The sequence below is a fragment of the Aythya ferina genome, assembly GCF_964211825.1.
Source record: "Aythya ferina genome assembly, chromosome: 4".
Classification (NCBI taxonomy): Eukaryota; Metazoa; Chordata; class Aves; order Anseriformes; family Anatidae; genus Aythya; species Aythya ferina.
Window position 1 is genome coordinate 61,229,071 of NC_140300.1, and position 21,667 is coordinate 61,250,737.

The following is a 21,667-nucleotide window of genomic DNA, read 5'->3' on the forward strand; positions in this document are numbered from 1 at the left end:
ACCATCCCTACTCCTAAACTTCCACCAAACTTGGCTTTGGTCTAACTTCTGACTTTGCCTCTGAAAGAATATCTAGCGCAGTGATGGGGTCCTCACAAAACACAATATCTAGATCACCAGGAAGCAGCAAATAAATACAGGCTCATTCTGGGAGAAGAAACAGATCCAAAGACATGGAGCTTTAACGTGTTTGGTGAATCTTAGCGGCAGAGCTGGGGAAGAAAAAAAAAATAAGCCACCTTCCCTTGTTTCTTGTTATCTCAATTGTACCACAAAACTACTTCTGAAAAATCAAAGAATTGTCCCCAAAATCATGAACAAACAATCCCCCAGAGAACACCTTGTTTGTTTTTTTTTTTTTGCGGGGGACACTGTTTGCTTGCTGACAGGAATCTGTCACTTGCCTGAGCTTGGCAAGGGTATAATATGCTACTGCTGGCTCCTCATCCAGCCCCGTGGCAGGGCGGGTTCGGACTCAACCCACCTTTTCTTTCAACAGGAGCAGAGAGAACGCCAGCGCTCTCACTGACGTGGTACGTCTTCCTGTCGAACTGCAGGGTGGGCTCATCCTCCGCGTCAGTGATGGTGACCGTGGCCCGGGTGACGCTGCCCAGCAGCGCGTAGGCTGGCATGCTGAGCTCCACGGTGAAGCTCTCCACGCTCTCAAAGACCTCGTCATCGTTAATGATGATGGTGCAGGCCTTGGTGTCCTCCCGCTCCTCAAACTGCACCTGCAAGGCAGAAAGCGGGCTGCTCTCTCTGGACTGGGGTCTGAAACTTTCTGTCCTTCCTGCACCACCCTGGCCTCAGTCACACCCTGTGCGTAGGCAGCTCCATACACCAACCTTAACCAAGGACAAATGGCTAGCAGAGGCCAAAGGCAGCAGCAAATGCAGCGTGCAGGCCCCCACCCTTCTCATCTCAGTCATGTTTTAGGCTTTCACATGGTTGTGAGTGACATTCCTATCCAGGCAAGCCTGCCAAGCTTGTAATCTGTCACAACACTGCTGCAAAACATATCTGCCAACATGAAATCCTGATGGAAAAAGGGACCCTCTTCTGAAGGCAAATAAAACACATTTTTTTTAGAAAGGAAATAGTCTCCTGTTTTTATCAGCTTTACTGAGACTCTAAAATCACAGGCATCATACACTTTACCAGGCAACAGCGTTGCTAGCTCTTGTGCATGAACATTGAACTTTGCTCAAGGTCATAGGATCACAAAACCTACTTAAATTGAAAGAATTATTGCTCGAAGAAGAAGAAATACGCACCAAGTCATGTCAATACTTCTATCACATCAGCAACAGTTAGAAAAATCAGGGGTTAACACAGTACAGGTCAAGGCAGAAAAAGGGTTGATCACCATTAAAAGTGAGCTTTCTGGAAAAGTGTCAAGAGAGCCTTTGGGGAAAAAGATGTCACTATGAATTCCCAGTGCTTTGTTGAGGATGATTAACACAGTCCTCAACTGCAGAGAGAAGGAAAGAAGTGGAAGGATGGAGATAACCTGATCTCATGCACAGCACTGGGGAGACAGAAATCCTTCAGGAACTGCTGGTGTCTCTATGCTAAGGACTCTAAAGGAAGAAATGGCCAGGGACAGGGGAAAATCCTAACAATTACTTGTGCAACTACTGTGCAGTCAAATCTTCAAATAAAGGCAAAACAAGAGTAAGTTACTGCCTAAGAGTACCCTTCCTCTTGTGGGCTTAAACATTCCAGCTCAGATGCTTATTATTGTAGACGTCACTATGTTTACATGCAGCCTAGCAATTTAGTTCTCTTGGCTGCACCACTTCGCAGCCTTCTAAGAAGCACAGAGGCCGTTCACTCTGCAGCATGCTCTGGCTCGGAGGTGCTGAGCCCTGCCTCTCCACCCTTCTCACCCTCACGATGCATCAACCGCTCAACACGAGGGAGCTGCCAGGCCAGAAGAACACGACAGCAGCGCCCAGGCATCCCAGGTGAAAGCGTAACCTTCCGTCCCGCGGCGCCCCCAGCCTACCTGCCCCGCGTACTCCACGTAGTCCTGCCCTCCAGGCTGCGACCCGGAGCTGGCGGTGGCCGTTCCCTGCTCGGTGCGGCACAGGACGATGGCGTACTGGTTGAGGTTCCCGAGCCGCCGCACGGCGACGCTCACGGAGCCCGCGCTCTCGCTGACGTTGTAGCTGGAAGCGCAGCAAGCAGAGACAAGTAACTGGCACCACTTAGCCCGCAAGCCAAAGGTGCTGGAGTCCTACAGGGAACATGGGGATCAAGACCTTCGGGCTGGGCAGCAAACCCCGTGTGTTTATATGGACACCAATAGACTCATGCTGGCTGCTGCCCCCGCGGAAAATCCAAGGCGTGCGAATAACCAGGGGCTCAGGCAGGCGTCAGCTATTCACAACCCTGCTCCACAGGTAACCCGGCAGGAAGCCCTCCTCACTCGCACACACGAGTTCCCAACTCCTGCTGCTGTTGGCTCCCTGGCACAGGCAGAAATCAGCAGCGTGACTGCTGGGTGTGCTGCTGAGCTAAGACATCAGTCCTGAGGGGGTGCCAGGGAAACACAGGCACAAACAATGGCAATTGCCCCAGAATTTCATTTCTAAGTTGTAGGTCTATCACACGTGAGAGGGCTCAGCCTGCCTCGCTCCAGACCAGACCCCACCTGTCAGAGGAGTGCTGTAAGCCCCACGCCATTTACCTGGTGGAGGTGAAGCTGAGGAGGGACCACTGGATGTGGAAGACATTGCCACCGACCACATTGGGTTTGCTGTCCTTCACTAGGAACTGAAAGCTGTCCATGGTCTCCTGAACCTTCTCCTTGTGCATCACATACCGAACGAGGCCCTGGTTCACATCCTCTGCCGGGAGGAGACACCCAGTGAGCTAATGCAGAAGGTCAGCAGTACTTTTACGGAGGAGCAGTACAGACACACACAGATCTGCACAGCCACCCGGATCAGGGCTGTGCAGCTCTGATGAGCATTTCAGCTCTGTTCTATCAGGTGGCACGTCCTAGCAGGGCTCATTCTCGTTGCTGAGATTCAAATAATTTTGGTCTTTTCCATTTTTTTCTGAGCACACAGGACGCCAGGCTTGGCTGGCAAGGCCTGATGCAAAGGGACAGGCAGAACTGCTGACTGCATTTGTACAGGACCTAACGGTGCGGTGCGAGGCTCTGCACACTGCAGCAGCAGAAATGCTGAAGGCTGTGCTCCCACCTCACTCTCAGCCTGCCTGGGGCAGTCTGGAGGCAGCAAGCAGAAAGAGCAGAGGGGCGCAGGAAGCAGAGTTACTGCCTCACCTCGTGTTGCTAATAGAGGGCCCCACGGTCCTGGAGGAGTGAAGTTTCTACATGCTGATTACTCTGCGGTACTGGAGAAACATCTCCCAGACCTTAGGATTATTAGATCCACGTGCAAAATCTGCACTGCTCTGTATTGTCCCAAGCCAAATCTCTAGCTCTAACAAGTCTGGAGAAACAGGGCACACAACAGGACACAGGTCGGCATCAAAAAAACCCCTACAGGCTTTCTGCAATCAACAGTAAAGTTCACTTCTTACTTTGGGACACACCTTTGAGATTCCAAAAGAGCAACACTCTCCTGACTGGGCAGTATAAGACTCCCCTGAAGTCAGGGAAGTTCTGGATAAGATTTTGCCCCTTGTCTTCACTCCTCCCACCATTTTTTCCCCCTCACACAGGCTACCTTAACACCATGAAGCAGCTGAAGGCAAAAAGCAACAAAATAAAGCTCATCTTCCATACCCTGAGTAAAGGTAGTCACCGCTGTTCCTGGCTTCAGCTTGTTCTCCACATAACCATTTCTAGGACCGTTCGTTATCTCATAGATCAGCTGTTTGTCCTCTGTGTCGGGATCTGTCGTTAATAATTCCTTCTTGGTGATCAGATTGGTTGCCTGGATTAAAGCCAAAATGAGGGAGTTAAACTCTGGAGATCCAGCAGTGCAAATCTGATTGATTATTCATCCCCAAATCCAACCACTCCTCTGCCACAGTCCCACGAGGGAGAAGCTGGGCTGTTGAAGAGCACGTGGCACAGAGTGGCCCTGTGAACACCCAGAGGCTGCGGAGCCTGAGGTGTGTCCCACATCATGTTTGACAGCACGGGAAGGATTCAAATTCTGTCTCAGATATGGTTTAATTAAAAAAAGGAGGGAAGGAGAGGGGCTAAAAGAAAAGCAAATTCATAGCACACTGCTGAGCCCTACCTAGGTGGGGCTAGAAGATACAACAAACCTTTCAGTTTCACCTGGAAACCACTCCATGAACTGGGCTGATGCTCAGGTGAGCCCTGACTTTGCCAAAATTTTTTGCAAACAGCCTGAAGTTTAAGGTTGCACTCATGACAGTTCATGCTGCTTTAGTGAGCTTGTACTAATCCTCTTTCAAATGACCTCACACAGATGTGCCTCATTTCCACCCCATTTTTGCTTTCTCTCTAAAAAGAAAACATCTTTAAAAGTGGCAGAAAACGAGAGAAAGAATTAAACTGCCTGAGGCTGCAGGAGTGCTTTTTCCAAAGTCAGGAATTTGAGCTGAGGTAGCTACTTCTTAATACAATTTCTTAATACTGTGCTTTCCAAATCCTTTTTCTGGGGAAGAACCGAAGTACTTCTTTGCTGTTAATGCTGGGTCCTCAAAAATGAGCATGAGATATCACTCCCTGGGGTTTTGTTTAGACTTCAGCAAAACAAAGGCCTATCATGGCAAGAAAACCCTGTACCATGTTTCTTTGGGAGCCGTACATCTCTCCTGTGGCTGTTGCAGCACATAAGCAAGGCTTCTCTGCCATCAGCAAAACTGAAAACGCACTGCCTGGGGAAGGAGGGCGAGGGGCAGGACACCGCTGTCCCACGAGGTGGGCAGAAGCTGTACTGAGCTGGAGAGCTCACTCAAGAGCCAAAAAGAGCCAGAATGGTGGTCCTGCTGATGGAAGGGAAGGAAGCAATTTTGTGCCCTGGAGCCACGCTGCCTGGATTAGCTGAGCTGCAGTGCAGGCATCCTTGCACACCTCTGTCTTTTCCAAGATGCTCCATGAGCTCAAAGGGGCACCTGCGGTCTATCACAGAACTCAAAATGCTGAAGGATCACCCAGGTTCATCCTATGAAGCCACTTCTTCTGAAACAGCCTGAGAAACAACCTAATCCAAACCCAGACAACCAGTTACCTTGCCGTCCATGTACTCCAGCCACTGCAAACCCAGGTTGGTGACAACCCTGGGTGTCCCATCATCCACAGGGAGAATGTCCACTTTGAAGCGCTGCGGTGCGGCTGTCACAACCTGAGCAAAGGTCAGAGAGATGGACGCTACTTTGGGAGTCAGAGCCTTGGCCACCACATTATCAGCCTTGCTCCCATCAGATCGGTTAGGATCAAGGTCCTGGGGCAAGTTTGCAGGCATGAAGTTTGCCGTTACACCACTGACCAAGCACATGGCATCACACAGCCAAGAATACTGAGCCCCTATCTTCAGTGGAGCGACAGCAGCCAAGTCTCCCTCCTCTGAGAGGAGGCAGCCTCCAACCACCTGGTTCCGTGGTCTCTCTCGCCTCCCTCTCTGTCCGCTTACCTTCTTCCCTCCGTCTTCCACAACGAAGAAGGGGTTGGTCCCGTCGGACACGGTGAAAGCGAAGCGATCCTTCAGCGAGTTGCTGCCGTCGTGACTGTAGCTGATGCGGCTCTGGTAGACGTCCTCCATGGTGAAGGTGGTGGTGGGGTGGTAGCGCTGCCCACTGCTGCTGCGCTCGATCAGGCCGTGGCGAGGGGGGTGCACGACCGTGAACGTAATTGACTCAGCCTGCACCAAGGAGACAGGGTGGCACCAACTACAACCTCAGGACCAGGTCAGGAAGGTCCCTACAGCCCTGGGGAAGGACTCTCTGCACCCAGTCTTCCTAGTCAGTGGCTGGCAGGCAGCACTGCACACTGGATTGATTCACCATGAGCCCTGCCTGTCCTCGTCTCTCAAAAAAGCCAGACCCAGGAGGAGTAGGAGGAAATGCCATTTTCATCTGTGCCAAGCATAAACGCAGTATCAAGACCTCAGCTCAGGTCAAATCCACAGTGTTCAGAGGGAAGGTGGGACGGGGCAAAGGTTTGCTCTGATGACAACTTCTAACCATTTTTCATGCAGGTTTGTTGTTTGTGTGTCTCAGAGACATCCCAGATGAAGTACGTGTTTCTCAAGCCAGGGCTTTGCTTTGCTCAAACATTCGTTCATCTATTTATATACAAGCCAGGCCTCCCACAAGCGGTTTGTTTGAAGCTGTGATCAGACAGGGTATGTGCAGGGGGGGATGACACTCAGTATAATCTCTTTCTTTGAATGCAAGCCCATTTTTCTGATAGGCCAGATGTGCAACAGAAAAAGGGAGAGAGGAGACAAAGGGGAGTCCTGCCTTACCTCTGTGTCAGCATCTGTTGCTTTAAGCTCAAACTCTGTGATGGTTTTTCTCACACCTTCCTGAACTCTCATCCCCAGGCTTTGCACTACAGGTAAGGAGTCATCCACGGGGTTTATGGTGATGTCAAACGTCTGGCTCACCTGGGACAGGAGAAAAAGCCTCTCTCAGTGAATTCAGCCTACCAAAAGCACAGCTCCACTGAAATGGTAACACTATAAGGAGACCACAGTGATCCACTAAGCTTAGGTCACTTCATTTTGGACTTGTTTAGTAAATCAACAAGAGCTTCTAAGCTCAGATCCTGTAAATACGGCTCTTCTATCCTTCTGCACGAATTTCTTCTTCCTCTTTCTGGCACATTTATGGAAACGCACTTCTACCTCCACTGCTCACTCTACCTTGTTGTTACCTCTCTATTTGTAGCCATGATTTCTCCCTTTCAGAAGGCAGGAAGGAGACATTTCTCAAGGGTCTAACAGTACTTCTGGCACTTTATCAGTGCAGTGAATCAAAGCTGATCTCCAGGACCAATTGGTAAACAGATAAAAAACAGACACTGAAATCTTGGTAAACCAGTCTCATGAGCTTACACCTCAGGTAGCTCCCCCTTCCCTGTGGTACATAACATCTCTTGCAGCAGGGGAAGTACAGGGTAACCACCTTCCAAATTACAAGCTGATATATGGCTTTTTTTCCTTTCCTTTGCTACATGTAGCTCTCCCTCGAAAGCACATGAAGAAAACTGATTCCCAGCATATCCTATGGAATCAAAAAGCCTGCTCTGACGCAGGGGAAAAAACGTGCTGCAACCTACCTCATTTGTCCCATCAGACACAGAAAAGGTGAAGGCATCTGCATGCTTTTCAACATCACTTGTGTGGACATACTGGATGCTGCGAGAGGCCAAGTCTGCCTGGCTGAAAGAACTAATTCTTGTCCCTGGAAAAAAAGAACAGTAGGGGAAAATGGGCTACAGAAAGAGGAAAAATACAGGGAGCTGGACATGGCGAGTGTAATCTAAATAAGAGGAGCATGTGACATGGCAGTATAGAGTTAGACCAACTGAGAAGGGAGGAGTGCGATGCTCATACTGCTAGTGGATAATGGGGCGTTCAAGGCAACTCTAAAATTCAGATCACGTTTGCATGGAATTCTTTTCTGAGTTTCACAGGATTGACCAAAAACCTTCTGAACTACCAGACTTATCATCTAGCATATCCATCACACCACCACGTAGCTTCATTCTGTAACAACTCACTGGTTAGTCCCCTTCCTTTCTGCAAAGCCCAGCTGCGAGATGAGGCCGGAGTTTATCGATCAAGGGACACGGTGGCCAAGAGGGGGACTAGAAGTAACTCTTCACCAGGGTGGGTGGCTCAAAAGCCCTGCTGGAGCTTTGCTGCTAGGAGCACCCAGCCAAGCAGAATGCTCTCCTGCTAACCTGGGGAGGCCGCGTGCTCCAGGTGCCCCAGCTGCGGCTGCTTGGTGAGCCTGTACTGGAGCTGGGCCGGCTCGCTGTCCTGGTCGGTGGCAGAGAGCTGCAGGGTTGTGATCTTCTTTGCTGAGTTCTCATCCAAGACCAGCCCTTTGTTAGCAGTGATGGAAGGGGGAAATCTGTCCTCTGAAAGGGTTAAATGCAAAGCAGACTGAGTTAGGAGATGGTCCCCCTCCTTCCCTTCGTGTTATTCCCACTGGGTATTTGTGCTCAAGCAAAAGACAACAGGTACACGAACGCCCTCCTCTGAAGGGAACCCTCCCAGACTGGGAATTCCAAAATGAGTATGCTGGGTCTTGTGATCAATGGAGAGGGCAGAAATGTCTTAAGACAATCTAGACATTATGGGGGAATTTTTCTGTCTTTTTCAGCAAGTTTGTCAGAAGCCAAAGAGCTAATCTTTACCTCCTCAAACTCTCCCCATACCCCAAGTTTCAAAGGCCTTGGAATTAACAGAGAATAAATACCGCATCTCAAGAATTGCATCTTAACTTGCTGTACATGTGGGATGGAAATCTATGAAGGCCTGAGCTTTGCAGCAATAATAACATAACTTCAGCACTATAATTTACCTAAAATACGAATATAAAAAACCTGGTCCATCAGTTTGTTGCCATCTGCATCGATCACATCAAAGGTGAAGGCAAAATTTCCATCAGGATCTCCCTTCTTGTGACTGTATACCACTTGCCCTGGAGAGAGGGACAGGAGGAAAGAGGTGGTTATTACAGGCAACTTCATTTAATTCCTAGTTTGGAACCAGGCTGGCACTGTAAGTCAAAAGACTTGCAGCTCCTGGACTTGGGTTTCATTACTTTTTCTCTTTATTTTTTTCTCTCCTGCTGAGAGAGATTTTTTAACACTTCCTTAGTGACGTGTTTCTCCTCTACCATAACAACTTTATCTTCTTACTTCTTTCCCTCTCCCTTCCCTGCTTCAAATCATCCTTCCCCTCTCAAAAAGATATGGCCACTTTTTACTTGCCATGATTATCTGAAGTCAGGCATCCTCACCTTTATTTATATCAGCCTGGGTGAAACTTTTGACAGGTCCTTTGACAGAGATCTGGACTGGATTATCAGTAGTAGTCAGCTGCAGACGGCCCACGCTGGGGTCCTTCTTCATGACAAATCTGATCATTGTGTCATCTGGATAAGGAGCTGCTGCTTTCAAGTGCTGAGCTGTGAGGTGTGCTGCAGAGCCTGGGCCAGAGAAAGAAAAAGCTCACAAACAGCTTCAGCCAACCCAGCCGAGTGACTTGTCTAGACTGGACTAGATAGCCTATAAATGGTAGCTGAGGTCCTGTTTTACACAACCAAGGAAGATGCAATTCCAGGGGGGAAAGGAGAACTCCACCACAAGTAAAACAAGCAGAGGGCTCATCTATGAGGACTTGGCTTGTCCAGAGCCTCCATCAGCATTCTGGGGAGCACAGGGCTAAAAACTGTGTGGGCATTTTACTGGCATGGCAGAGTGGTTTTCAACCTCGCATACTTCTTAACAGCCCTGCACAGAGCCATCACAGCTTACCTAGAGCTGCCACATTTTCAGAAATGTGAAATCAAGCTGAGTGCAGGGCAAGTTTCTGAGAGGTGAGCAGGCTCGGACAGCAGCTGTCTGTCAGGGCTGCGGTTAGGTGCTCTAACACGTGTCCCTTCCCAACTAACAGACAGAAAACCCTAGACTGTACATTTGTTTTGGGGAGGCAGTGCTTAACTACAGCATCCCCTCCTGCAATAACATGAAAATATCTCTGCCTATGATTATTTTTCCCCTGCCCACTTCCCTTGCAACAGACCATTGATCCTACGAGGAGAAGATCATTTTTAAAAGACCTTCCCAGTCAAATCAGAGGTAAAAGCACACACCTCCACCTTGAAATTACACTCGGTGGGAGATGACAAGTGTCTCCCAGGGGGCTGCCTGAACAAGCGATACCATTCTGCCCCCTCCCCATACCAGCAGGGAGCTGCAGGCCCCTGTTGACAGCCAGCGTGGGTAGCTGCTGCTTTGGCAGCTCCATGGAGAACTGCAGCCTCCCCGTCTGCGTGTAGAGGCCATCCGTGATGGAGAAGCCAAACTCGTCTGTCTGCGCTGCCGCACCGCTCTGAGTATAAACGATCAGCTCATCCAGAATGTCCTGGTAGGTGAAGGACGAGCCCAGAGGCAGCACACGGCCGTGCTCTGGGGGCTCTGCGGCAGTCTCCCTCCTGCGAAGATGACCTGACAAATGAGAGATGCACGAAAATCATGGGAGCGGATGTGGCCTTGTTGGAAGAACGGAGGAAACTGCTAAGAACTTGACTACATACATGAGATCTGAAAAATGGCACACAGCCCCCGCTAGTTTAGCAAACAGGGTAACACAAAAGGGAACTTCCCAAGGAAATGGGTGCAGTCCCCCTTTTCCCTCTCAAATAGGAAAAACCCTCAAAGAACAGGTCTGCCCTGAAGCACAATCGCTGCTCCAAACACTGACTAAACGTGCCTTATACAAACATGCCAGGCTTCTCTCTCACATCAGGGGTATTAGACACATACACAGATGCACAGACACGTCCCTGCTCCAACCCCACTGTGTCAGGACTTACCATGGTCAGGACTTTTGGTAACCACGATGACGAGCTCACTGTTCTGGGTGTCCAAGTCCTGCAGGTTGAGGGAGGCGTTGGTAACGACCACACCTGAGCTCTCGTGCACCCTGACAGGCTCCAGCACCATCTTTGGGGGCTCGTCGTTCTGCCGCTGCACAGATCCCAAGGGGACACAGTCAGAAAAGGGAAAGGGCCAAGGGGAAATGACTGCTGCCTACCTGAATGAAATACAAGCTCCCAAATGACAGTACTGCTGCTGGTACCAATGCGTGAACTACATAGGTCTTTCTGTATCTCTCCAGCACTGTGGAGGCTTCTAAGAGGGAGAAGGAAGCCGAGAAATAAGCCCTGGGGAAGAGGCTGCAATGCACAACTACTCTCTGGTGTGACAGGGGAATTATGACAGGAGGAAGGAAATTCTCTTTAATCCACTTCCCATGCATTACAAAGGTGTGAGGAAAGCTCACGGTTCGAGGGAGCTGCACTTTAAGAGCCAAGTGTCTGTGTCAGAGAGGGCTCTGACGGCCAGAGAGCACGGGCACACCTGGATGGTGATGTTCATGCTGTGCACTTCAGACTGGCTGAAGCCATCGCTCACGTAGAAGCTGAAAACATCACTTGTCGGCTCGATGCTCTCATGGACGCTCTGGAAGTAGTAAATGCTGCTCTCTAGGACGTCTTGAACGGAAAAGGAGGCATCTGTGGTCACAGTGCCCTGCGGCCCGAAACTCTCACCTGCACAACAGAATGCCTCTGGTGAAAGGACGTTCAGCTCACGGACAAACTAAAAATAAAAGCAGCAGCATTAAGAGAGGAGTGGCACACTGACAGATGTTCACTCCTATAACATGAGTTTCCACTCATCTTGTGACCTTTGTAGCAGCAGTAGGTCCACCTGCTGCATTAGAGCAGACATTAGGAAAGCTGCAGTCCTCAGTGCCCCGTTTACCTGTCTTGGTGTTTTCAATGTAGCCATACATGGGCAGAGTGATAACCGTGACCCTCAGGTCTTCCTTGGCAGCAGTATCGTAATCTGCAGCTAAGTGGTGATGAGCCAGCAGCGGGACCCTGCCTCCCTCATCCACCTGGAAAACAAAAAGATACAACAGAAGTACAGCCACTGCGCACAGCACCACGCGAATCGTTACTGAACAAGCCTGCAGCATCCCTCCGTGGAGGAGGCTTCCCTGGTCCTCACAGTGCTCTCGTTTCTCTGAAGTCTTGTCCCACCCTCCCCCAAATCTGTTAAGTATGAAATCTGCTGGGAGGCAAGGTGGGATGCGAAGAACAAAGCCTGTCTGGCCCTAAAGAGGAGCCTGTGAGTGCTTTATCAGGGGAAGAAGAGAGCTGGCAGAGTCACGCTGACCTCTTGGAAGGCAAAATCTGCTTTTCTTGTTGAGAGGAAACTTTTAAAGGCAAGGGAGGTTGAATGCAAAGCTGAAAAAAGAGGGAAATGACTTCAAAAGGCGTTGATAAGGAGTCTGAAATGTTTTGCATCAGCCCAAAGCACCAGATGCTTTCAGACTCATCTTCTGCTCAAATATTAAACAGGAGTAAGTCAGACTTGTTCCACTGACATCAATGGGACACCCCAGGGAGAAGCTAGCTCCTGACTAGAACGGATGTGAGCAGGTGAGGTGCAGGGACGCAGCAGTACTGTCAGTCCCCTCCGGCCTCCAGGTAATTTATTGACTCTTAGCACTCAAAGGACTGTGTGTTTAACACCACGTTTCTACAGTGATTTGCCTTCAGTCCAGGAGAACCGTTCAATTCCCCCCACGGAAGACCTTCTTGTCACTGTTCCCAGTCCCCTGGGTGGCCACTTACAGTGATATGGTCAGCGAAGGCAATGAGCGACGGCACCGTCTGGGCTGAGGTGATAGTGATGGTAAACATCTGCCTGTCGAGCCGGTTATTGTCAGCATCAAAAACAACGAAGTGGAAGGTGTCAGTAACTGGCTGATTGCTGGTCTCAAATACGGTGGAGTAACTGGAAGCCAAAGCACAAGCTGTGTCAGGGAGTCTCGCTGACAGCCAGGTAAAAACGCCTCCTCCCTGCCTTTAGAGACGAATTCAAGAAGAGGTGGTAATCCAGTTCCCAACTTCACTCATTCCCTGAGCACTTTCAAACCACCATTTTTCATGTTGCCTACCCTAATTATCTCCATGACATTGAGACAAAAAAAATTCCTAATTTAAAGGCACACCAACTACTGGCATTTCAGCCACACATAAATACCTAACTCTGTACACGAAAAGCTCTCATCTGGAGTCTCACAGGACATAATAGCCAAGAAGAAAAATCTTTGATATATTTTACTAGCATAACACAGCCCTGAGCTCCCTGTGAAAAGCCCATTGAGCTTTTAACTGGCGTGGCTTGAAGGACAATAGCTATTTGATACCTGATCCTCTGGTTGTTGATGTCTTCCATGGTGAAATTATAAACCTTAGACAGCTCTTCATCATGAGAGCCAGACGTCCGTAAGAGGGTGCCATATGTGGGCAGAGATATTAACTGGATTCTTATCGCTGAGTCAGGAGAATTGCTGTCCTAAAGATGAAGGAAAAATAACAAAGCCAACACAGAACTGGATTAGCTTTTGTTTCCCTCCACTAAAAACAGAAAGACAATGGTTTTTAGGAAAATATATCAAGCAGTTTCCCAGAGATAAGCCCGATATTTTTATTTTCAAATTACCCTCCTAGTGGACTGGACCCTTTATGTAATATGCTTTCCCTGACTCCAGAAAAAGTGAGCCAGGATTTATCTGATACCTGGCAGAGGCAGTAACTGTTGCCCATCAATGCTTCAGACAGAGACACAGCTAAATTCAGTTCTTAGTAAAACAAAGGTTAACGTGAAGTGACGTTGCAAAGGCCAATTTTGTATTAAACTAAAAGCTATTCTTGGCTCTTTCTAACTACACAGGGTACAACCTCTCTATGATCTCATGGCTCAGGTGTCATCTTTCTTATCAAAGTTTTTTGTGGTTGCCTGAAAGATAAGACCCAAGGCAGAAATGGTTTTCTCAAGTATATGGATCAGGAATGAAATCCTCTTGCTTGTGACGGTTCTCTTCCGCAGATTAAACCTAAACAGCTCCCTTGTCAGCCTTCTGCCTACTAAGGAGAACAGGACAGACCCCTGGCTTATACCCAGACACATCCTTTGGAAGAAAAGCATTCATTTGCCTTCTTATCCTACCTGACTCCCTGCAGATCCCTAACCATCTGGCTGACAGCCACTACATGAGGTCTCTCCAGCTTCACACGTGCCCTGTCATCTCTCCAGCCTCCTCCGTAAGGAGAGCACATCTGCATACCCCAAATCCACTGCTGGTGTCTCTGCAGCTGCATCAGCCACAAGGAGAACACCTTTCCCTGAATTGCACCAGCAGGACGACTCTCGTACAACACACAAACACTGACTCAAACTCCAGGCTAACAAGGAGCACAGCATCTGGGGTTGCTCAAAAAAAACAAACCCTCAAGTGTGTGCAGAAAAAGCAGCAGGCAATTTCTGAAGGGGGTGAGAGGGCAGAAATTTTCAAGGGATTATCAACTAGCAAATCCATGTGTGTTGTTAGCAAGTCTGTTTGATAGAAAAATCTGGGATTAACTCAGTTTTCATGTTAGCATGGCAGTTCACCTCTGTTCCAGTCAAACAGGGATAGTCTTAAAACCCTGATGGAAGAAAGAGTCTATTATCCCCGTTTTGGCAGCCCTAGTCAGGAGACAGTCAAAAACTTCAGCTCTTTGCCAAGAATCCACACTAAGGGCAGGGAGGTGTGGGTGGCAAGGGGTCTGCGGGGGGATTAGGAATGGGACGCTGCCAGCATTCACTGTGTTTAGAAATAGATGACAGCTTACAACATAAGCAAGGTGCGATCGAGAGAGAGTCACGGAGCTTTTGCTAGCCACGGTGATTGCCAACAAGCAGCCCGGGGCCAGCTGCGGGCCGTTGTTATCCGGCAGGGACACTTCCACCCGCAGCACTGTGGTCACTGTGGTGACACCATCGGTGACAGAGATCTCCATGCTGTCCTCTGCGGCCGACGAGCCATCGTGCACGTACTGCAGAGCATTTCGAGTGACGTCCTCGTAGGTGAAGGTGTCGCCTTCCCAAAAAGAAATGCACGAGTCAGGAAGACCGTTCAGAGCACCAATCCAATTCAAATGGCGGAAGGCCCCAGTTCAGCAAAAGACTTAATCACGTGCTTACCTGGCATTTAATGCCAAACTTACTGAGCTGTGAGTTATGGAGACATATATTAAAGACTTAGTATGTATGTAGGGCAGAGCAAAAGCTGTAACCTTAACTGTTTTCCAGACACTGTCACTCTTTGGGACTCTTTCAGTGACAGTTCCTCTGGAAGTGCACAGATCCTCCTTTCTTCCCAGCTGCTTTGTAAGCTCATGCCTGTCATAACTAGATAAGGCTTCCCTCTCCACATCTCTGTTTGCACTCCTTTCTTATAGACAATATTTGTTCATCTGATCACACACTGGAAAACTGCTGCCACCAAAATCAACAGTAAAACTCCACAGAAGTATTTGACTGCTTGAGCAGCGCAGCTGAACAACTGACACACTGAATTCTGTCAGAGGCACCCGTCTCCTCCTGCCCAACTGAACCAGCTGTGTGGACGGGCCCATGCTCACCTCCTCCCCTGCACTGAGGGGTATTTCTTCTCCACTCACCTGCTCCCATGTGCTCCTGCACTCCTGCACCCTGCTTGAGCAGAATGCCATGACGGGGAGGCTTCACCAGCTCAAAGAAGAGCCCCTCAGGAGCTGTATCTGTGTCACTCACAGCCAACTGGATCCCTGTGCCAGGGAAAGAGAACACAGGCTTCAGCACCCTCAGATACTGCGCTGGCAATATTCCTTAGGTTTGGTGATCAGTTTTTGTGAATGGAGCCCAAAAGCTTTAATTTAATCAGTACCTGGAAAGTCAAGTAATTCTGGAGCCTCTGTAGCCCAAGGGTTTACTGACTTCATGGAAAAAAGTAGTTCCCTAATAATGTTTAGATCAGGTGTTGTATCAAAGAACTTACTGCACACCCGAGTCACAGTATTGCCAGCATGACAGCTATAAAAACCCTCAGTTTATGAGATGTGCATGCATTCACATAGAAGGGAGCTATCTGTAAAAGCCTCAGAAAAACCCCTGACACCACAAGAAAGTGGCTTTTGACAAAGAAATCAGTGCAACAGCACTTAAGAGGGGAAAAATAAGGAAGCAGTATGTCCCTGATCATGCTCTCCAAGACTCAGCCGCAGAACGGACACACCACACACCAAGGAGCACTGCCTCATGCTCAGACACTTGTCTGAGGCACCACTGCACAGTTTTCTCAGTGGCTCCTGTCACACCTGCGCTAGCACAGCTCCTTAGCTGAATGCACAGAGGTGCGTGAGACCAAAGCTCTCCCTTGCTCCATCCACGTGGCCTCCTGGAAGTAAACAGTGTGCCTCAGGCAGAGCTCTGCCACCTCACCCTTTCCACCCTACTCACCGATGGTGGCCTTGCCCCCCTGGCTGACCTCCAGGAACGGAGCTGTGATCTGGAAGACTGGAGGCTGCTGCTCTGCAGAGACCAAATGAATGACAAACACCATCTCCGGGGTCGTGTGTTCTCCATCAGACACTAGGCACAGACAGAAACCACGCCTGAGTGTAGGGATGTTCTTTCAGGGACTCACACTGGAAACTGACTGTTCTCTACAAATCACCACCCCGCATTGCTGACTTTCTTCCCACCCTGTCAATTTACACCTTTGTCTATGGACATAAAACATAATCCACACATATCCAGAAGTATTTTTTTTTTATCTTTGTCCCTAACTCATCTTAGTATGATCGTAACTTGAATAAGCCTGTGCATGTGTACATACTATCTTCCATGTATGTATCAGGTGCACTTGTAAGTCAGAGCATGCACTTCTCTTTGCTAGTGGATCACTGCAAACCTGTGCTAGGTAGTACATGGAAAGGGGAATATGTATTAAGTAAGCAAGCAGCTTATTAGTAGCAATTTAATTGTGGAAATGTTTCCATGGTACATTAAAGAAAAAAACAAAAAAACAAAAAAAAAAAACAGAGCAAACCACTGGTGCCCTTGTTCACACTGGAGGAAAAATAAGAATGAATGAGGCTTTTAGGACACATTTGAGGCAACTACTGAAAAAGGTTTGTCTACTGAACTGCATCTTGGCTTCTATAAAACAGTTTGGGACATAGATAAGTGAGTATTCTCCAGGCACATGCACTTCCAGAAATTCCTACGGAGTGCCCATAGATGTGCCTGCAGGAGAGGAAAGGCCAAGGACTAACAGGCAATGTGAAGGGCACAAGGAGGAAAACTGCTGTGGCCAGGAAAGAACCACTGGTTTGCATACCTGTGAATTTGAAGTTCACCGACTCTGGAAGACCTGGCGGGATAAATATAGACACAGAGTAATTATGGCTAGAACATACCGATGTGAATTTAGACAACATTTGGAGAAAGCAAGTGCTGTTGTTCAACCAGACAGGAATCTTTCCTTACCAAGGGAAGCGCTCTTTTCCACTGCCTTCTCTCCAGGTACTGAGAGAACACGTTGCCCTCCTTCAGTCTGTGAAAAACCCTCTTGGTGCCAGTGGAGGGCATGGTGATGCATCGAACTGCATCATACAATCCTAGGTATCAACTGGTCAAACATGCTTGAGGTTTGTCACATTGTTTGCCCCTCTATCTCCTGCTCCAGGTTGTTATCCCTTTGATGGCAGAAATCTAATATCCTGGCTAAACTGATTCAGTTTGTATTCATCATTTCCTGTCTCAATCTCAAGAACTAAACACGCAGTGCAGCACAGATCTCAAGCACGGGAGGAGCAGTAATTCCAAACCACAAAGCACCAGATCAGCAGTTTGACCAGGGCAGCATCCAGTAGTAGTGTCAACAGTGCTAAATGCTGTAGTGAACACGCCCATATTCCAACAATTCACTGCATGTTGCTATACCGAACAAGAGGGAAAATCATGCTGAAGTCACAAGAATTGGGTGAACTTTTGGAATGTTCCCACAAAGCAGATTCCCATGTTCTTTATATCGTTCATGCCACAAGCCCTAGCGAGTATGGAAATAACCACAAAGTCATTCCAGGACTGAAGGAGGACCAGCAGCCTGACTTGGTGCTGCAAAGAACGTTCAACTCCTTACCTGCAAATGAGAAGGCAATGATCTCTCTCAAGTGTGGAGCTGCAGTGGGCGGACGATAAGCAATCTTGCCACGGTTTATATCTGCCTGAGTGAAATACCTGACTGGGGAGAGAGGCCTGTCTCTGTGCTCCACAATACCTACAGAAACAGAGGGCTCAGTATTAATAGAAGGAATCAATTTTAATTTTAAAACCAGACACCAAAGGTTGTAGCTTCTATTTTTCTCCCTGATACTTCTTTTTACATCTTCAGTTGTTGCTGAATGAATCGGATGGCTGTGACTGCACCCAGTACAGGTTCTACCGACCAATACAGGACATAAGAAATTAAAACATATTCCTCAGCTCATTTCCTCAAATACCTCTCACTAGAGAGTCTAGAAGCAGAAAGCTATGGAGTGCAACATTCAATATATTCCAGACAATAGTAAGAAAAATGTCTCTGTGCTGCAGCTTACTCCTAAACAAGCTGGAGAAACTGGGTTAAGAAACAAGATGTTTGAAAACTAATGAAGGAGGCCGAACAGCTTAGCAGATGCCTCCACAGAATGATAATCCAGGAAAAACAAAAACAACAACAACAAAAAAAAACATAAGATGTGCTCAGAAAGTATAACAATTAATTCAGCAGCAATCTGTCATGTTCTGAACAACTACACTTGCCTTGTCCAAGAAGGAGAGGGACAGTCACGTTGAACAGGATTTTTTCACTGGGAATCTCCGGGTCTACAAAGGAGAGGTGATGGGGCTCAATCACTGTCACACGGTCCTCCAGCACCTCGATAAACACATTAGACCAAGAGTATCAATGCCAGAGACATGAGAAGACTCAGCAAGAACTGCAACAAGTGAGAATTTGCTTTGCTATACTTCAATGTAAGACAGTCTTTGAATGTAAAGGTGTAGTTCTTAGACCTAAAACTGACAAGGAACAGATGGGCTGAACCTTTACCAAGTTTTCCAAACTCCTACAGGATAGGAACTAATTGGGATGAGATTGCAGAGGATAATAAAGCTTAATAATGAGTAAAATTTGCTTTTAGGAACCATCTAATCTCACTTTCAACTCATCTATAAGCCAAACTGAATGTGCAGTGCAGAAGCTGAGCAGAGTACTATCATGCTCAACAGAAGACACCACTATACAGGCTCACCTCTGTTAAGTTCTTTTTGGAGAATTAGAAAGGGTCCATAACCTTTTGGAAAAAAAAAAAAAAAAAAGAGACAAACAAGAACCTTCCTTGTTTGTCCCTCCTCCTCCTTCCTGTAACTCTGAGCTTACCCCCACACCTTCAGGCTGTCTGGAAAATTGGTGGTGTTATTAGCACGCTCCGTACCCTGCAGATGCACAACCTCCGCAGGTGGAGGAGATTCATTATTCTGCCTACAGCAACTAAGAACAGATGAGGAAAAATCTGTTTTAATCAAAAACTCCCTGGCCCAGGATATAATTCATTGCCTAGCTAGTTCTCTGGTATAGTCTGAGGTAGCCAGACTGGATTCGCTTTTTAAAAAAGTCCTGAAAGCATCTTGGCCCTCTCCACAGGAATACAGAGGAACCAAAGCTTTCCCTTTATTTTTAATTCTGCCTAAAAATGTCCTGATCCTTCCATTATAAGGTTGTCATTAGTTGATGGTGGGCAATTTGTTACAAGAATTATGTTGCTGCATGAACAGACTTAAGTGGACACTGGTAATTTACTTGCATGGATTCGTGAACCTTCATCCTGGGGAATTAACATCTAGGAGAAGTCACTGAATTAAACAGTTCAGCTGGGTATGAAAAATACCCTAATCACTAACAAAATATGGGGAGTACAAGCTAAATTAGGGGTAAGGGCAATTAATTCATCAGGTTCGGGAACAAATGGCAGGTTTCCACCCAGCACGTCAGGCACAGCCCACCGAACCCTGACGCCTTCATGCCTGTATGGCCACCCTGCCAAACCTGCTGCTCCTGAGGCCCGGTCTGGCCACCAGAGGAAGGTTCCCCAACCACAGCTCAGTGCATCACAAATGGCACCAAACCCTTCTTAGGTGTGCAAGAGTCACATATCTAACTGGAGTCAAGATACCAGCACCACTATATACAGCCTCTGTACAAAAAAGGCTTAAAATTAACAGTGGTGTTCCTTTCATGCAGCCACCTTGGGAAGGGAAGGGAGGAGAACTTTTTCCTGTGCTTACAACGTTGTCTCCTTCACAAACCCATCTCTTTGCATTCATCAAGTGCAAAAGCTCAGGCTCCTGCCATCAGTTGCATCACTATGGGGGAAACAGGTCACTTGAGGGAAGGAAAACCAGCACAGGTGTCTGCCCAGATTAACCACTGAAGCGTCACCAAACTTTCTCTGACCTTTCTTGGTAGGACACTCAAAGGCAGCGTTTACAGGTGTGGGGAGGCTGCACATTTTGTGCTTGCTCTTCAGCTGAGAAGACAGTCTCGTTCTGAAGGAGTCTGAAGATGGATGAGCAGAACTCAATCACGCTGACGCCAGGAAAAGATTTAAGGTTATGGTTGCCTCACAGCTGCCTCCAAGGCCGATCTGTCTCTCCCAGAGGTAGGACCCGCAGGTTGCGAGGCACCCCACACTAAAATGTATTTTACGGCGCTATTGAATTTTGTGGTGTCTAATTAGCCATAAAATCCAGCACTACACGGCTTAGCCAGACACCTCTACCATCAATTCTGTCAATAATGGCAACAACAAAAAGTCAAGAGAAAGAAGACACATTGCTGCCTATTGCTCCAAGTAGCAGCCTGAGCATGTTTTATTACTGCCTGTGAAAGGTCACCACTATTTTAAACCCCGACAAGGCCCTTGTGTCAGGACTTTTCACTAAACTTTCTCACACTGCTTCCTTCAGTCTTTCCTGGCCCCACGCCTGGCAGGCTGTCCTGGCTTTGAGGTCCTTTGCATCCCCTTAGGAGGCTTCTCCTGGGGACCCGTTGCCCCTGGGACACCCTCCTGCATCTCACAGGCCTTGCAGTCTGTCAGGGAGCGCCCGCGGGCACAGGCTTTCTGCTTGACAGTGCTGAGCGTACTGCTGGCACCTCACACGCTCTAAATAAATCACCAGGAGTGAGCGGTGCCAAAGATGACTGCATGCTCCAGTCAAGCCTGTAGCCCCAGCTCTGCCAGCACGCAGCTCCTGCCTGAAGGGTTGGCCTCAGCTCCGCACACATTTCCTGCAGGTGCTTCTCTCTGCTTTCTCATCACAGCCTCCTCCGCCTCACTGAGGACGCACAGACAAGGCACGCACCAAAACTGGAGGGCTCACAAAACCAACTTCAAACTTTGAGGTCATCTTTTAAATTAACACAATCGGGGATGTAACTACGTTAGAGAGACCGCTGTTACCAACATGGCTGTTCCCAGAATCGATGCTGCAAGAAAAAATAGTTCAGTTTGTAACCTGTGTTCCTGGTGTTACAGTGATTGATGAAAGCTTCCTGATGTGGGCGGGCTACAGTTCCAATAAATAAAGTTTGCAGTGGAATTACTGGCAAGATGTCTCCCTAATCCACAGTTTTTCTCTCTTGCCATTCCTAATGGCTTCTCAGAAATCAGTATTTTGAAACTGCTAGGAATTCCATAAAAAATGTTTGAAGTTTTTCCCCATCCCTTCCAGTCTGTATATTCAGCACTTCTAATACTGATTTTTTTTTTACCTTTTAATGTTTTTTATTTCTTGGTGTTTTTTTTTTTTTTTTCTTCAACCACTTCCTCTTCCAAGCTATCTACCTTTTCAAATTATTTTTTTTTTTATTATTCTTTGTATTCTAGTTATCTATCTGGTGCATACACCCTGTTCCTTGGATTCTATCTTGAATGAAGCACAACTGCACAGACTACAGCAAGCAGAGAAATCAACATTTGGTGGTTACAGCTCAATGTGAGGCTTTGGTCAATGAGCACTGCAGAAGGAACACTGAAACCAGCAGTCAGT

At 47.9% G+C, this 21,667-nt stretch overlaps 1 protein-coding gene across 1 annotated transcript in view; it reads right to left on the reverse strand.

Moving 5' to 3' along the window:
* FRAS1 (Fraser extracellular matrix complex subunit 1) overlaps window positions 1-21,667 on the reverse strand; it is a 146,517-nt gene that overhangs the window by 15,334 nt on the left and 109,516 nt on the right. The window contains exons 32-54 of the mRNA XM_084519273.1: window positions 18,374-18,494; window positions 17,718-17,855; window positions 16,914-16,946; window positions 16,031-16,162; window positions 15,214-15,339; window positions 14,383-14,630; window positions 12,915-13,063; window positions 12,337-12,499; window positions 11,459-11,594; window positions 11,054-11,244; window positions 10,507-10,660; window positions 9,875-10,138; window positions 8,929-9,117; window positions 8,488-8,607; window positions 7,862-8,041; window positions 7,235-7,359; window positions 6,420-6,560; window positions 5,586-5,813; window positions 5,184-5,297; window positions 3,761-3,911; window positions 2,693-2,852; window positions 2,009-2,171; window positions 485-731 (exon numbers count right to left, since the gene is read on the reverse strand). Of these exons, the coding sequence (XP_084375399.1) occupies window positions 485-731; window positions 2,009-2,171; window positions 2,693-2,852; window positions 3,761-3,911; window positions 5,184-5,297; window positions 5,586-5,813; window positions 6,420-6,560; window positions 7,235-7,359; window positions 7,862-8,041; window positions 8,488-8,607; window positions 8,929-9,117; window positions 9,875-10,138; window positions 10,507-10,660; window positions 11,054-11,244; window positions 11,459-11,594; window positions 12,337-12,499; window positions 12,915-13,063; window positions 14,383-14,630; window positions 15,214-15,339; window positions 16,031-16,162; window positions 16,914-16,946; window positions 17,718-17,855; window positions 18,374-18,494 (3,673 nt within the window). The remainder of the gene's footprint in view (window positions 1-484; window positions 732-2,008; window positions 2,172-2,692; window positions 2,853-3,760; window positions 3,912-5,183; window positions 5,298-5,585; window positions 5,814-6,419; window positions 6,561-7,234; window positions 7,360-7,861; window positions 8,042-8,487; window positions 8,608-8,928; window positions 9,118-9,874; window positions 10,139-10,506; window positions 10,661-11,053; window positions 11,245-11,458; window positions 11,595-12,336; window positions 12,500-12,914; window positions 13,064-14,382; window positions 14,631-15,213; window positions 15,340-16,030; window positions 16,163-16,913; window positions 16,947-17,717; window positions 17,856-18,373; window positions 18,495-21,667) is intronic.